The 17,553-nt window shown below is 35.8% G+C and overlaps 1 protein-coding gene across 2 annotated transcripts; it reads right to left on the bottom strand.

The window, feature by feature from the left end:
- Nucleotides 1-208: 208 nt before the first annotated feature.
- Nucleotides 209-11,912, bottom strand: fkbp5 (FKBP prolyl isomerase 5). Of its 2 annotated transcripts, XM_047813461.1 has the most exons (12): nucleotides 11,694-11,912; nucleotides 11,321-11,410; nucleotides 6,469-6,589; nucleotides 5,833-5,977; nucleotides 4,189-4,331; nucleotides 3,909-4,023; nucleotides 3,621-3,777; nucleotides 3,435-3,525; nucleotides 3,112-3,195; nucleotides 1,834-2,019; nucleotides 1,499-1,738; nucleotides 209-1,291 (listed from the first exon to the last, which is right to left on the bottom strand). In XM_047813461.1, exons 3-12 carry the CDS (start codon nucleotides 6,571-6,573, stop codon nucleotides 1,196-1,198), a joined length of 1,362 nt encoding a protein of 453 aa, XP_047669417.1. In that variant the 5' UTR covers nucleotides 6,574-6,589; nucleotides 11,321-11,410; nucleotides 11,694-11,912; the 3' UTR covers nucleotides 209-1,195. The 2 variants fall into 2 exon arrangements, with proteins under 2 accessions (XP_047669417.1, XP_027002290.2); XM_027146489.2 differs by lacking the exon at nucleotides 11,321-11,410 and having other exon boundaries at nucleotides 11,694-11,911.
- Between the last annotated feature and the right edge of the window lie 5,641 nt (nucleotides 11,913-17,553).

The following is a 17,553-nucleotide window of genomic DNA, read 5'->3' as shown; positions in this document are numbered from 1 at the left end:
AGGGGTTCCTATCTGTGTGGTTTACTCCCACCCCAAGATATGCATGTAGGTGGGTGGATATGTATGTCCCTGGAAGTGTCTCAGTATTATAATTAGCCTGCACATTTATAGGAACTTCCCCTCTTAAAATATTATTTGTAAAGTAAATGCCAAGATGCTGATTGTCAGCTCACACCAGGAGATGCCAGACATAGATATTGCAAGCATGGAGACTTTCAGACATTTTATTCTTTCAACAGGGAGTGTGCAAAAAAAGTTACGGTCTTCCAGTTAGCCGTATAATCATTAGTCCATGTTCCCATAGGGAAGGATGCATTTTGTGTCAACAGATTAGGAAAAATATGATGGCAATACAGAATTTTGGAGTCCATCTATCAAATGTAGTTATTTGTCTAAACTCACACATGCTGATAAACCTCCCCACAATGTATATCTCAAGACTAATATTGAAATCATCCCAAGCCACTAAAACAAAACAAATTATTGAAATCATGATATACAGTACCAACTTTTATTCTTATCATCACATCTTTACAGTATACAAATGCCTTGCAAGGCTCAGATATACAGTGGGGTCCAAAAGTCTGAGAGCAACTTCTTCTATTTTGCACTCTTTCCATTTCAAATTATATTGCTGACAGTGGCTTGAATGAAAAATAAAAGCTTTTAAATATGTACAGTACAGGAAATTCATTGTTTCTTGGTATTTTCTATGTCAATATCTTGCTTTAATGATAGTGTGCACTCAAGCTAGATCATATCCCCCAGTTCCCTATGAAAACATGCTTCAATACAAGGGAATAAGAATAAGGGATATCTGAACCTTTGTACAAAGCAGTTGACATGTTCAATATCACAAATTTACTTACCTTTAAATAAGAACAAAAATTAGTTCAAACAATTTCCCACAATTCAGTGTGATCTTAGACTTTTAGCTCCCACTGTTTGTGATGGAGGTTAGATGTTGAATACCAGTGGTCATGTGTGTATTTTGTCTGTTGGAATGCCATTTAATGCACGTTTATAGCCTCTTCAGTGACCCATGCTCTTATACCTAGTCTTGTGTGAGCCTTTGTCTTTTGGGTGCTGAGAGATAGCGGTCATGCCATGATGCGTAAAAAGGGCCTGTCCATGAGTATTCAGCACAAACATATAAGGTCAGCTCCGCCCACACGTGAGGTGGGCTATGGACCCATTAGGGGCCATCCTGACTCCTTCGTGGCCTCTTCACAGGCTTGCAGTTTTGATTAAGTACTCCACAATCTTCTTTAGTCCTTTTTAATCGGTTTACCTGTGGTGGCAAGAACATAAAACCTCATGAATTTTCAGAAAATATAATAATGTAAAAGATAATGTAAAGATATCTCGGATTGACTTAGATTTTTTACAGTGCTTACAATGCAGCAAGGTCACAGCAAAATAACTAAACTTAACTCTCCAATTTAACAGCTGTCTATGACACGTTATAGAGAAATAAATATCATGAAAGTTTATGTACCTTGGCATCATGTTCAGCAAACCTCTGGAACATGTTTGCATAGATCTTTTTATCACGCTCATTGTGTTCACGTATCTTGCGTTGGCAGACCGCAATCTGGCAACGGGCTGCACGGTTGCTGGGATTGACATGCAGAACTTGCCGGAAGTCCACAAGGGCCAGACTGAATTCATTCCTCAACAGGCGAGCCTCTCCACGCCGATACAGTGCCTTCTCATTCGCATGGTCTAGCTCTACCACCTAGCAAAAGCAATTCACAGACTGTAATGGTTAAGTCTTCATTGAGCAGCTACTCTGATGCTGAGTTATCTATAGAAGGCTATCAACTGCTATACCTTGTTACAGCTTTCCACAGCTTGAGAATATTCACGCAAACGTAGGTAACACAGAGCTAGGTTTAAATTGGCCACAAGCAGGAGGTCCTGAATGGCCTGTTGTTGCTCCTTTCCAGCTCCACACTCCATTTCAAGCCATGTCACAATACGCTGATACTGAATGACAGCCTGGTAGTATCGCCCAGCCTGAAACATAAGGCATAATCACAATATATGCGAACGCCACAGTGACATGCATATTTAATTATATTACTACAAATCTAAAATTATCATAATTTATACAGTGAATCAACTATTCTTGACTTAATCATTTATTGGTAATATTGATATTACCAATGTAATATGTATGATATGCTTACATCGTGGTACATTTTTAAGTATTGTCACATGATTGAACAGAACAATACTGTAGCACAAACAGATTAATTAAGGGATGAAACACAAGAGGACATGCTGTTATAAGTAAACAATCACTGATGTGTGTTTGTCCAAAACATCTTGTTGATGATTACAAAACACAGGCAGTAGAGACTGCTTCCGTATCAACAAATATACTTTCTCTGTGAAGTAACACATTTTGTCAGTTTCTATTAGCCTTGCATTATGTGCAGTATGTTCAAATTCATGTAAATAAGTGGTAACTATAAAAGCACTAAAATATTAGAACAACAAATGTATGGAAACCAATAATTGAAATGAATGCTGCCATGATATATAAATCCATCAGCCATAACATAAAACCACCTGCCTAATATTGTATAGGTCCTAATATTGCATTTAAATTTGGGGCCATCATGGATTGGCCTTTGTCCAGCAAATCCCACAGATGCTCGACTGGTTTAAGATCTGGGGAATTGGGATCCCAAGGATCACACTGATTTTATGCCTTATTCCCATAATCCATCTTGGTAACATCTCTTCCACAAGTGAGTGACCTACATGGCATTGATTACATAAGAGAAAACATGATTCATCAGACTAAGCCACATGCTTCCATTGCTCCATGGTCCAGTTCTGATGCTCACATGCGGAATGGACACTTTTGGGAGTGGGCAGGGGTTAGCATCGGCACACTGACCAGTCTGCGGTTATGCAGCCCTGCACTGTCTGTTCTGACCACTTTCTACCATAGCCAGTATAAACATTTACAGCAATTTGTGCTACAGTAGTTCTCAATCAGACCAGGTGAGCCAGCCAATGCTCTGCACACATGCATTAATGAGGCTGCCACACTTACAGTAAAAAAAGGTTTTAACAATAATTAAAAGGACTGCTCACCTTGAAGTACTGGGTTCCTTTCTGTTTAACTAAAACTGCTTGTTCTAGTTTCTCACTCAAGGCCATTTCCCAGGATTCTTTGGCCTGAAAAAAAAAATTCAGTTTTAGAAACCATTTTCTATGAACACAAAACTGTTTTATGAACACTAGATGGAGTGTTTTCTCTTTGATTGCCATAGAACACTGCCATTGGTCTGTATATGCAATCTACCACGAATTAAGTATAGCTAAAATTCTGTTGGGTTTACTTTAACTTAATGTTACAGACATTGCTTTTGATATGAACTTAATATCAGTATCTAAATAGGGGTCCTTTTGTTCACCTTTTGAAAATCTTTGAGCGTCACTTCATACAAAAGCTCTGTATTTGGTCCAATATCCAATTCTGGTTTTCCCTCTTTACCATATCCATATCTGTAAAATACAATACTTATCTTTGTAGAAAGTGACATTTTTAAATAAAAATATTAAATTTAAATTCTTGGTCCATCAACCACTTTAGAACCTACTTGGGTTTTAAGTATAATAGACAGCATTCCCCTTTCTGCATCTTTTCCATGGCCCGATCGACTCCCAGAGGAATGCCTATGTCCTCAGATTCTCCCACCACAAATGTGGCATCCCGTGAATCGAACAAACGGCCACAACATCTTCCTTCTAAATGCACTGTAGAACATAAAAAACAACAGCTTTTTCTTAAATTTATTTACATAAATGAATTTTAACTACCTTAAACGATTTTGTACCTTATTTATCTAAAAAAATTCTAATTAAAAAAATTCCAATTAAATGCATACCATGAACTGTGGCTCCATCATTGGGATTGTTGTAGCCTTCACCTTTGACTTTTATTCTCCTTATGATTCCACCATCCTCTGAAAGATCCTCACCTCTAAAGCTCAACAGCTCTACCTGATAAGCAACCAGGTTGGAGTGGAGGGTCACAGAAAGTTACTGATAATATACTGTACATTTTTTCTAATAAGCATGACATATGTAATAAACCTCAAACAAACCTATCTAGCCAGACAAATAAGCATGAATGAAATGTAAAGTCTATTTGTACAAACTGCCCACCTCAAACAATAGTGTAGAATTTGGAGGTATCTTTGGGGGGCTGCCAACAGAGCCATAGGCATATTCTGGCTTACACATCAGCAGACACACTTCTCCTTTCTGCATGGAGCACACACCAATATCCCATGCTTTGATCACCTGACCTTCAAGACAGCAATAAAGGAAACCATGAACATCAAGTAATATCTGAAGCACTAATGCCATTATAAAAAAATAATAATTGAAAACTTTTAAAACAAACTTGCACTTCAACATAAATGCAGTCCAGGGAGGTGCAACAGAAAGAGGTAGAATATGGTGTGCCATCAGCATCATTTAATATGTCAGGAACTGCTTATGGTATAATAGTAATAGACTTATATGACTAAGGGTTATGAGGTAACAGGAATTTCAACTCTGCCTTAATACCACTGTGGGTGTAAGAATATAAACTACAAAAGTACAAAGAAGAAATAAATGTAAGGCCTAGAAAACATCCAATTCTCATGGGTCTTAAGGAGAAACATGTCATGACATTGAGATGGCTAGTTCATAAACAGATGAACAGAGATAAGTATTTAAAGGCAGGGTCTCCGATTTTTGAAAGCCAATGTCATTTGAAATTACCAAAACAAACACACCCCTAACCCAAACGGGTCACACCCCTGTATTGATAGCTCCGCCCACACATACGTGACCCAGGCAAATAATGGAAAGAAATGTGTCTTTATCATAGCTGAAGGGAAGAACAATACGATTGCAGATAAACAAACAAGCAAAAATGACACACAAGCATCATCATGCAAAGGACAGCATATATTAGTTCTGTGAAACAAAGCAAAACCAACGTTACTCACCTATCGAGAAGGGAAAAAGCACCTCGGCGTCTTAAGTAAGGTTGGATTTCCCGAGTGAATAACTCCTGAGCTAAACGCTGTTACTACACAAAACACGGTTGTAGCTGCCTCTCTACATTGCTACGATAGAAAAGAGGTGTTATTTGTGTAGTAACAGCGTTTAGCTCAGGAGTTATTGACTCGGGAAACTCCAATCTGTGAATATGTGGCCAACTCCTGCTCTTTCAGTTCTCTCCAGAGCTGGAAAGCTGATCCTATATTAACACGGGTCCAACTTCTTGCCTTATCGTAAGCCTTTCTTCGCTTTCTTTCTTTGTTTTTATCCTCCATGTCAATGCTAAAACCGCTTTCTGCTAATGTCACGCATGCGCACTGAACACTATCCCTGCCGTATATTGACAAGCCCCGCCCATTTCTGCTCATTGGCTACACGTTTGTTTTGATTTTTGTTTTGATTTTTGTTTATTATTCGGCCCGACTCAGTTTTCTGAAGCATTTCTCAAAAATCGGAGACCCTGCCTTTAAATAGTCAACTTGACACAGATGTACAATAAATTAAAATGTCTCTACTACGTGACATCTGTTACTGACATCAGTTACAGGCTTGTGTCTAACCAGAATTTTATATTTTGTGGTTACACTTTATGGTTTACGCATAATCAAAAGGTATATAAATAGTAAATTGTATGTCTGGTATTTTTAAATCCTTGTCACCATTTCCAAAAAAAAACAGACAAAAACACAAAAACAATATCATAGCTACATTATTAGCTAATGGGTTTAACAGAAATTAATGTAATTGCAATACCTTTGCCTACATTGAAGACAAAAGGTTCCTTATGGTCATAACTGGAGTCAAACTTTTTCCCATTAAGCAGTTTTCCAGTGTAGTGAACATGCACCTTGTCCCCAATCATAGGCTTCTCTCCCTCTGTACCATGTCGCTTCACAATCTGTTAAAGAGATCATAATCATCAACATCATCTCTTGATTCAGCACTGTCAAATCTGTTGTTGAAAAATATGTCATTGTGTTCATTTTGACTAAAGAGGTATTTCAACATGTTTAATCAGTTTTCATCCATTTTTTACTGATTGGTTTTGGAGGGTTCAGGGTTTTTGTAATGTTTTTTTCCAATATTGGGATGAAAAACAATTAATGGTTATATAATTGTGCTTTCTACCACAAACACATCATAATCACAATGTTCACAATGTACATTAAATGCATGTATGTTAATTATATCAAGGCTTACAGTATATAAATCATCAAACCACAGACTTGGTTGCGGTAGATGTTTATCGCTACTTATATCTGCAACAATCTAGGTAAATTGTCATTGTGCACAAATCATCATACAGACACAATGAAAATATTATGTCGGTTAACAAATATTCACTGAGATGGACAGAAATAGTGCTAAAGCAATAATAGTTTTACTAGCCTTGCACACTCCCCGGTCTTTGTTTGGCGTGATGTCTAAACCCTGTGAGGAAAAGAGGGCAATAGGAGACTGTGCAGTTGGGCACACATCCTCAAATTTCGCCATCTCCTCAAGACATAACCTTGAAAAACAAATACAAATACAAACCTTTAAATACAAAATAAAATGATCCCATATGAAGTAATATTTTTAACTATTATTTAATAGCAGTTAACTGCTATTTAATATCAGTATAATAATGGTAGTCTAATAGCTCATTTTAACTATGTAGTTAATTGGTGTGATTATATAATAGATTATTGTGTAAAAACACACAAAATAAATGTACAATAGAAAGATATATAGCATGGTATTTGGGAGATTTTTTTAACTTCTATTAATATTTATAGCACAATTTATACAACTCAAATAAACTCTGTGAAAAAGATGTGGACATTACATAATAAAATTTAACAATGTCTAAATGTCACACTGTTCACTTCTTTCTCTCCTTCTTATTCTTGGATCTTTTGGTAGCAGGCCTGACTACATTGGTACGATGCTGAGTAAAGTTTTATTTGGCATCATTCAGTGTGTGTATACAACTGTACCTATTACACAAAGTTTTGTTTCCATATCCTGTCGTATGCTGGGGTTTAGCAAAATGTGTAATCCTCAAAAAGCTTAGACCAACTGGAGAGTTTCTTGCTTACACAGTCTGAAACATTTTATTTTTAAACTTGGTTAAGTCTGCAAACTATGTAGAGAAAAGCTAGAACTACATCTTATTTTATCATTGTGGCATGCCCTCTCTTCATAACACTTTGCAGCTTTCTGTATGGCTTTCTATTTTAAAAGACTAATAAATGCAATGGAACAGCCAAATCTTTAGTTCAACCTAAATGTGACTGAATTAATTCATGAAAATGGGTTCAAAACATTAAGATCTATAGCATCTGGTAAATCCACATCAGCTTCAGGTTTTTAAAATGGATTAATAATTTTTATATATCACTAGTAGTGATTGTCATTATTAGTTTTTTATTAGTAAAATTTTCCCCAGACTTATTTACAGATCATTCATTCAACTCTAGTTTTTTAATGACAAATACATACACACCACACACACCTACACAGAGGGGGGGGAGAGGGGGGGCTTCACTATCTGATCAGATATACAATTAAGCATTTGCATTTGTTTATGTAATAATGAGAAACCCAGTGTCTTTGTCTCCTGTCTGATTTTTTTCAATCTGTATATATGTTTATCCTGAGGCACTCTGTCAGCTCCATGCGTGGGTATGTGTGTGTCTCTGGTAAGAGGAGGCGTGTGTGTGTGTGTGTGTGTGTGTGTGTGTGTGTGTGTGTGTGTGTGCGTGTGTGTGCGTGTGTGTGTGTGTGTGTGTGTGTGTACACTCATGAGTGTGTGCTGGGGAACACCATGTTCCCTCTATTCACAGTTCCTGGCACAATCCAGTGGCGTCTACCAAATTTCTATCTTCACACTGGGTCTCAGAGACCACTCTCAACCATTTAAGCTCTAAATATAAATCAAACATGCTTCCCATTTCATAACTATTCATATGTTTAGCTATTAAAATGATACATTACGAAATATCAAGAGCATATATCTGTACCATAATCACCACACCATATCACATAAAGCAAGAAACAAACTGCATCCATTGTTTCAGATAAACACACTGCTTAGGTGGCAATAAGGTTTTAAGTCAGTGAAGATATGTCTCTTACATATAAAAAGTCAGAACAATAATGAAAAAGATACAAGACCAAAACCAAATCAGAGAAGAGAACATTCAGTTCAGTCTTGCAAGATACACACTATTACTCAAGGATTGTACTCAAACTGCTTATTTATAGACACATACTGTGTTTGTGGAAACATAGACAGTGATATGCTACTAATAACTCACAATCATCAAATATGCATTGTTTATATTTTCCCTACACCCTTAACTTCTCTATCTATCTATCTATCTATCTATCTATCTATCTATCTATCTATCTATCTATCTATCTATCTATCTATAATGGATATTTAAAAAGTCTTTTCCTGTTAAAATATCAAGTTTTTTTTGTGATTTAAATATAAATCAAGATAAATCATTTCAGAACTTTTTTCACCTTCATTGAGAGATTACAACATATAAAAATTTTTGAGAAAACATGAAAAAAAGTAGAAATCTGGTTTCATAAGTTTGTACACCCTTTTATAATTTGGAATATGGCGGTGTCAACCAATCACATTCAATCTCATGTTCAATAATAATTATCATTTACATCTGTCATCAGTGAAATTATTCTGATTATCCCAAATAAAGCTCAGTTTTTGCAGGATCTTCTTAGTTTCATCCAACTGCTCATGGCATGGTCCACAAAGAGCTTAAAATCATGCAAGGTATCAGACTTAAAAAGTTAATGATCAGGAGAAGGGTATAAATGAAACTTCCAAAATATTAGATGTACCATGGAACACAGTTAAGGCCATTATCAACAAATAGAGAAAATAGAACACCACAGTGACATCACCAAGAACAGGGTGTCCTTCCAACATTTATATAAAGACAAAAACTTTTAACGGTGGCTGCCAAGAGATCTACGGCAACATTAAAGGAGCTGCAGAAATATCTGATAAATAATGATTTCGCTCTACATGTGACAACAATGTCTAAAATTCTTCACAGGTCTGTGCTATTGGTTAGAGAGAATAGTCTGAAGCCCTTTCTCACAAAATGCATCCAAGCTCAATAAAATCTGGTTAAACTATGTGGCGGAATGGGTTATGGTCTGATGAGACCAACTCAATTATAAATCCATAAATCCAAAAGATATATTTGACGCAATAAAGAAAAGCAGATCACCAAAAAAACACCACACACACAGGGTAGCATGTGGTAGCAAAATTACACTATAGTTGGATCAAGCTGGATGCTTTTCATCAAGAACTGGGGCTTTTATTAAGGTGGAGAGAATCATGAAGAGCCAGTAAATTTTTATGCAAAACCATGACGCATCTTCACCTTTCAGCACAACAATGACCCAAATCACTACATCCAAATAAACAAATAAACAGTTTAACCAAAACCCAGACCTGAATCCAGCTACAAATCTACTGTATACTGTGACTTGAAGCGAGCTCTGCACAGGAAATACCCTTACAATTTGGTTGATCTAGAATGTTTTTGCAAGAAAGAATGGGAAAATATTGGCAAATCAAGATGTGCCATACTGGAAGACTCGTAACTGGAAAAGATGTGTGGAATAAAATCAAAAGAAGCTTTAACAAAGTATGAGCATGTACTCTTATGCAACCAGATTTTGCCTATTTTTCCTATTATTGTGGTAGCCTATGTGGTAGTGATGTGGTAGCCTAGTATTTAAGGTGTTAGGCTACCAATCGGAAGGTTGTGAGTTTGATTCCTATGTCCACCAAGTTGCCACTGCTGGGACCCTGAGCAAGGCCCTTAACCCTCAATTGCTCAGTTGTAAAAAATATTAGATAAAATGTAAGTCTCTCTGGATAAAGGTGTCTGCTAAATGCTGTAAATTGTTTTAGATTTTCTTCCACTTACTTTTTATATGTGGTAATTTCACATTGAGGGAGTATATATAATGTTTCATGCAGTATATATAAACTGTGGAATTACAACATGGTTAAATGATCCTGGCACAAAGTATTAAGTAGTTTTTAATATTTGTTTTAAAAGGGTAAGCAGTCTGTTTCTGTCTGTTCCTTCTCTCCCTGTTTCAAGCAGCATACAGAGTCACTTCTGTGCCTGTCTATCCCTGAGCTTATCTCATCCAAATTATACACCTATCTGAATCCCACCTACGTCATGGTGATGCATCTTCACATTCTTCTGATAATTAAATTAAACTTCAGCTTACAAGTATAACTCAATCACATCCAGTATTTCTTAGACGAAGACGCAAATGAGCCATAGTTGATTCATTCTTTCCTCACACATCATCCACACTGAAACACACTTAGATAACATCTCAGGTTCTTACACAATTCCACAAAGGCACACACAATTATGTGTCAATATGCAGTTTAGATCTTTTAACCTTTTTTTAACATAAATTCCGACTTATTATCTGTCATCTTTGCCAAAATACAACAAAGAAATTTCACTTGATTTGTAAACAACTCAGTATTACACTGATATCATATTTCCATCTTTCTTATAGATGTCATTCACACTAGCAGGTATGTTCTGTTCTTTCAAAACAGGAACGTGACCAGGAGCATGTGCTTTCATAAGTTCTAGGAAAACCCTCCAGGCTTGCATTGTATGCTGACAGTTTGGAAAATGCAGCGTGCTCATCCTGACATTCGTGCATATGTAAAAGTTATTGTTTACCAAGCATTTACCTACCATCCTTTAGTAGCCCATGCAAATATTAGACCAGGCTTCAGACTCAGGAATAATAAGTGTCTGTTTCCCTACATGAGCTTTTAAATGGCAATTTGGGTTCAGTGAGTTCTTCTGAACTCAGGCATCACAGTAAGGGGGGGGGGGGGGGGTAATACGATGACATAGACATCTTATGGTTTGCTTTTATAAAATGTAGTATATAGCTTAAAATTTATTGCCTGTACCTATATTAGGTTCTACTTGCTGCTTGCATTTTAAATTAGTACTCTATTAAGCCAATATTATAGCTGTAACGTTTTGGGCTGTCAGGTGAGTGTTTATGTGATGTTCTGAAAATAACTTAACATGAAGGATTAACATCTTTAATCCCTTTAATACGTATCATTCTAATAAGTATTTTTTGAGATGAACTAGTTGAATACTCACGGCCTTGTTGTAGCACCATGAAATGAACATTAAACATTAAATCAGACCTTTTCTTGTTGCTGGGGTGGCAGCATCAAGGGTAGATCTTTTGTGCCTTTAATATGTGCCTTTCCCCTGGAAACATGGCTGTAGTGGACCTTTAAAATGATTTCAAATGAATAGAATTGTAGGATAAAGCTTTAAAGATTCACTACATGTCCCTTTCTAGGTAAAAAAATAAAAAATTAAAAAAAAAAACACTAAAGGTACAAAAGGTGTACACTCTCCAGCGACAAGGAAAAGGTACAGCTGTGTACGTTTTTCTAAAAGTGTGGCAAGGCTTAGATAGACAGATAGACAGATAGACAGATAGACAGATAGATAGATAGATAGATAGATAGATAGATAGATAGATAGATAGATAGATAGATAGATACTTACAATATTTCACTTTTGTCTCCCGCCTGTCTCATGCGCTTCACTGTATAATCCGCAAGGAACTTTATACAAATTTTGCCGGCAAGTGCAACATGTAACCGTAGCGCTTTATGTGCGCCGTGTGCTGTCGCTGCCGCTGCCGGAGAGGAAGCCCGCCCTCTTCCACCGTGAGTACTAAATGTTCCAGCGGTGCTATTTTACGCCGCTTAAGCTGAACAACAAAGCCACATGGACTGGGGGTGGGGGGTGAAACGACGAACATGGGAGGCGGAGTGAACGAGGGCTGGGCATTGCTCATAGTTTAAAAAAAAAAAAAAAAAAAAAAGGGCAGGTTCTTGTAAACTATCCACAAAGTAACACAATGTTCCGGCTGCGCTGTAGCTCGCTGTGATGAGAACACTGTGTCCTAGTAGACACCGTGACCCGTAACCCGTTCTGTGCCGAATCAGTGTGTAAACAGTGTACAAAGCCGCATACACTCCACATCCATATCGTGTGTTATAACGAACATTGGAACGTCAAATCCACGTTTATTATTTTTTTTAATCACAGCTGATCGTTTACTTCATTTCTAAAGTGCTACGTGTTTTTTCCCTTTCTTGCTGCCGCGTGAGATTATTTATAGCCTACAAACGCTTAACCTGCGCCTTCAGCAGTGTCTGCGTTTCACTCCTCTAACAAACATCGGATCATACACTCATCTGATTAGAAACGTTCATTACAATCAACTCTAGAAAAACTTACTAGCTTACATGAAAAATAATCACATACAGTAAATGTGAATGGAACTATTGTGAAAAATAGAATTATTATAGAATAGAAAGTACAAAGTTAAAACCAGTGTAGAAGACAATGGGTATACTGCACAAAAGATGAACATCTAAAAAAAAAATCTATGTGTAAAATGAGCACATTTAGTTATGTGGGGTTAACTGTCAGCCTTTTGTGTACCCTCGAAGCATCCGTAACTCACTTGATGCAGCACAGGGGATTAGAACCAAAATAACATTCTGTTACTCCTGTTCTTCTAACATGACCCTTTGACTCTTTTATTACAGAAGACACGATGTTCTCCTGTTCATTTACACTGAAAAGAAAAGCTTGTGTGCTGACGAGAGCTCAAGACTGAAGGAGTTTTCAGTCAAATCAACAAAAAAATGTGTAGCAATAATCTGTCAAGTCATTATATGTGTGAACAAACCATTTCCTGTTTTATTAAATTTTATTTAATTAAACTTGTTAGCCAATATTAAATTGGCTAAAGGTGTCTGTTTTGTGTAGTACAATTGTGTACTGTTTGAATACAGTTTGATAGCTGTACTAGGATTTAGAGTACCAAGTTGCAAAATATAACCCTATTCATTTTAGGTCTGATGATACACAACCCTTCTAATGGTTATCCTTGAGGAAGGCAGAATATTTTTTGTTGTTGTTTGTAAGATGTTCATTAAAGTTGGCTCAAGAAGCAGACAATAAGCAGGAGGATATTCAACGATGCCACTCTCTCAGCGCTCTATGCGATTATGAGAAAATGGTCACAATTCTCTACACAGATATCATATCTTATTTTCTAGCTCATTGTGCATTCTAAATAATTATATGTTCTTTTATATGGATTTGTATGTAATTTTTTATTCTTTAGATCCCCTAATCTACCCTTTTAACAAATCACTGAGTGTTTAATAAGAGTGTTAGTTCTACAGTCAAAGGTAAATATGAATACTGTCATGCAATGCTAGCAGATGGAGGTAAGTCACTGAACACTAAGTGTTGTCCTCACATCTCTAACTCCAAACTAACAGTGTTTTAGCTTTATAGTATTCTTAGACACTGGCCTATTTGTACCAGAATGAGTTTTCCACAGAGAATAAAAAGCATTTCTGTAAATCATTTTACATAAGGAAATCTACCAAATTCTGTTATTTGTGTAGCTATAATGCAATTGAACCATTCTGTAGTGGCATCAGTGCATCATTAAGATGCATTAGTAATCACAGGATACGACTTGATTTAGGTCACTGTTAACACATGCTGTACTACAGACAGACAAAATAAATATTGGTTTAGAGCATGTTCAGGGACAACTATTAAAGACTTTTATGAGTTGGAGGGTTCGTTTCTCTTATATAACATCTTAAAATGCCTACATGATGGATAATGTAAATGCAGTTAAATGTCATGGTCCTGCAGGTTTTAGTGTTCTTATCTTTCAACCACATTATGCCTGCTTGTATGAATGCCTTTTAATGAAAGACTCTGTTCTATACATACAATACTATTATTTGTCAGTACTGATCTAAATATGTACCTGATGCTTGTGTATACAGTATATATACCTTCTAAATTTGTAAATTTGCTAAACATGATACATGCTAATGTTGACTATAAAATGTCATGTTTTTAACATGATTGCAGTGATAACATGAAACATATTAATTTATTTTGTACCCCACAGAGCAAGTAAATAAGTGTTTTGAAAACAATGTGTTCAATAGATTTCTTGTATATTGCATTTTTAAACATAGTCACACATCTCAAAATATTTCCTATTAGAAGAGATCGCTAGAAACATTATCCCCTCTATCTTGGGGATCTGGAGTGTTGCTTACAATATTTCCCCTGCAATGAGGCCCTGGGCTGAGGCTGTCTAGAATCTTTTTGACATTCTTGTCCTAGAATGAGTAGGACTTTATCCAATACTCTAGTGATAGCCACAGAACCTTTTGACACTGTAATAAGAATAGGTAAATTAATGTTTAAATTGAAGCAAACAAACATATATAGAAGAAGGTTTGTGTAGACTATGCATTCTTTGGACCAGAGGTAGGAACTGGTAAATAATGAGAGCTAGACAATGACTACAATTTGTGTGTTACTGTTAGATCCATAACTATACATTCATCATCCTTGTAATAATGGTAAAAATAACAATATGTGACAGATAGGGCTAAACAGACCCATAAACTGCTTTCGCTCTCTCACTGTGTGTGTGTGTGTGTGTGTGTGTGTGTGTGTGTGTGTGTGTGTGTGTGTGTGTGTGTGTGTGTGTGTGTGTGTGTGTGTGCTTGCGCGTGCATGCATGCGTGTGTGTAATGGACAGAAGGGTGAGTTCATATAAGGTTACACAGTCATCAGGAAGTGAAATATAACAGAATGTGCAGTGCTAATCTGTTTGAAAAACACATGCTGTACCGCTTATGATTACACATATCCACACACTACTAAGATTGTGAAAAACTGGCTTTTTATTTCAGCTGAAATAGTAGTTTACAAAACAGCTGAATTATATATTGGTCATGTATTAGAAACAGCATATAATAAGAATTTGTAAAAAACTTTTACCAGAATGTGTACTCCACTTTTTGCCCTAAGGTTTAAGAGAATTTATCCAAGAAAAACTGGTTAATTGATTTGAAGCAGTAAATAAGCCCTCTGTAAGTTTGCATTCCCTGCTCTCAAAGCACCTCAGTTAACTCATTAACTGATTATGTAGCTGTTTGTGTATTAGTTGTTATGGGAGCAAGCAAATTCTAAAGCAAGCAGAGCAGTGAGTTCTCAGAAGGGGAACTTAATGCAAATGATAGAATGTATTATTATTATTATTATTATTATTATTATTATTATTATTGATGTACTTATTTCTTAAATATAGGTCTAGCTTCAGTGAAGTTTGGGTGTTTAAGTTTTAGTGTTCCAACATCTAATGCATCTCTGAATTAAAGCAAATTCTATTTACTGGATTACGTTATAGAACTATTACATAACTCATCTGACTAAACTGACTTAAAGTTCAAGCAGAGATGAAAATAAGTGAAGTAATTAGGTTAAGTGAAAACAGAGTTAAGCAGGTAAGTTAAATAAATAAGTACATAAGGTGGTAAAGATGTCACCTAATAAATTAGACAGAAAGAAAGAAAGAAAGAAAGAAAGAAAGAAAGAAAGAAAGAAAGAAAGAAAGAAAGAAAGCACTGTAGATTGTTAATACTGGTTAAAATATCTACAAACAGCTTAACCATCCTCGTATCATTAATTGCCCCTGGTGTCGTACCCTATATTTCCATGTATGTAATCATGTAACCAGCCCTGAAGCCGGAAATACCGCTGTCTTTACATAGCAATGACCTTTTAAGGATGTACAACTAAAATGACGGAAGAGACCGCAGAATCTGATTGGTTGACTTCCAGCGTTGCTTTAATGTATATGTAGTTCACGAAACGAAAGTGCATACCATAAAGAACTACAAGTCAAATGTTTGTTTTTCGTTACAATTATAAAACATTGAATATAGCCATACAATATTTAAAAACGGTTAGCTAATATCAAGATGCAATTGGAAATGAAGGCCTACTTCTTACTCAATAATAGTTTATTTAAAAGAACAACTTACTTTATTTACTCCTTGTTATTACAAGAAATATTCCAAGTGAAAAGAAAAATAAATACAAAATAGGTTTGTGTGTGTGTGTCAGTCCCTATTTAAAGAAATATACTATTTATAACTGGTTTTTCAATAACATCTGTTTCTAATGTTCATATGGACCATAACTTTCCAGTCCTTCTTACCTTTTAAAGCGATACGTTTTAATTCACGCGACTGTTTATTAGATGTACTGACTCACTCTTTGTTTCTGTGTCCAACGTGGATTCTTTAAAAATGTCCCCTTCCGAAAACACACTGTTTTTTCAGTGGATAATCTTACCTGTTTTAGACATGTCCAAAGACTGTAATGATCATAATGCCCCCCCCCCCCCAAATATTTATTATAGTATAAAGCGGTGAAAGACAAATTATAATAATGACGCTTTACTCCCATCTCTTTCTAAAGAGTTTCATACTTAAGCTTTTAAGTAAACTGCATACTAGTGACAGCAGGTGGTCAAAAATATGTATTGCAGGTAGTAATTTGCTGCAGGTAGTAATCTACTGGGGAGGCTGTGATGAGTTCAAACGCGTTATATATAACGTCTGACGTTATATACTGTCAGTAGACACACAAAGTAAAAATTACTAATGAACTGGTTAGGTTTCAAATTCGATTTTTCTTAATATGCACATAAAACAGAAAAGTCTTTTAGAATTTGTCAGTGAAAACATTTTTTTTCTTTTCAGGTGAATAACATTAGCAGTAAACATGTATTGCCTTTGTTGGGGGTGTTTTTGTGTGATGTGTTGTATCCTGTGGTTTGCAGAGTTTTCTGTTCTGGTTTTGACTTGAGCCTGTTACTTGACTTTGAGGTTTGTTTCCCCTTTCTGGGTTGGAGTTTGTGTATATAATTGTACTAGGGTTAGAGTATTGTGTATATATATATATATATATATATATATATATATATATATATATATATATATATATATATATATATATATATATATTGTGTATACATGTACTTTTGTTATTGTTGTATTACTGTGTCAGGTCACATCACATGACATCAAACAAGGAATAACAAACCCCTGCTAGCACCGCCTCTGGTGGACTGACAGTGAATTGTCCCATAGTCCTTACATGAGCAATTCATGTTTTGTGGTATAATAGCCAGTCATGGTGCAAAATTATTTGAGTTTTCATTTAACACAAATATTCGAGGGTTCATTTTCAAAAGTATAAACGTTTTCATTTTGTTTATATTGATAAAGTGTGAGGTTATGTTGATAGTGTTTTTGAGTTAAAAAAAAAAAAAAAAAAGTTAAAAGAAAACAAAGAAAATGTCCTGAAACTAAAGAGAAATAAAACCATCTAACTCCAGTTTTAATCTTTTGTTCAGTTCACACTTAAAAACTGGCCAGCATTTTTCATATGTCTGAACATCATGGTTTACACATTGCCATAAGTGTCAACAGCACAGGAAGTTGAAAACCAT

The sequence above is a fragment of the Tachysurus fulvidraco genome, chromosome 5 (genome assembly GCF_022655615.1).
Source record: "Tachysurus fulvidraco isolate hzauxx_2018 chromosome 5, HZAU_PFXX_2.0, whole genome shotgun sequence".
Classification (NCBI taxonomy): domain Eukaryota; kingdom Metazoa; phylum Chordata; class Actinopteri; order Siluriformes; family Bagridae; genus Tachysurus; species Tachysurus fulvidraco.
This window is presented reverse-complemented; position numbering and strand designations above follow the sequence as displayed.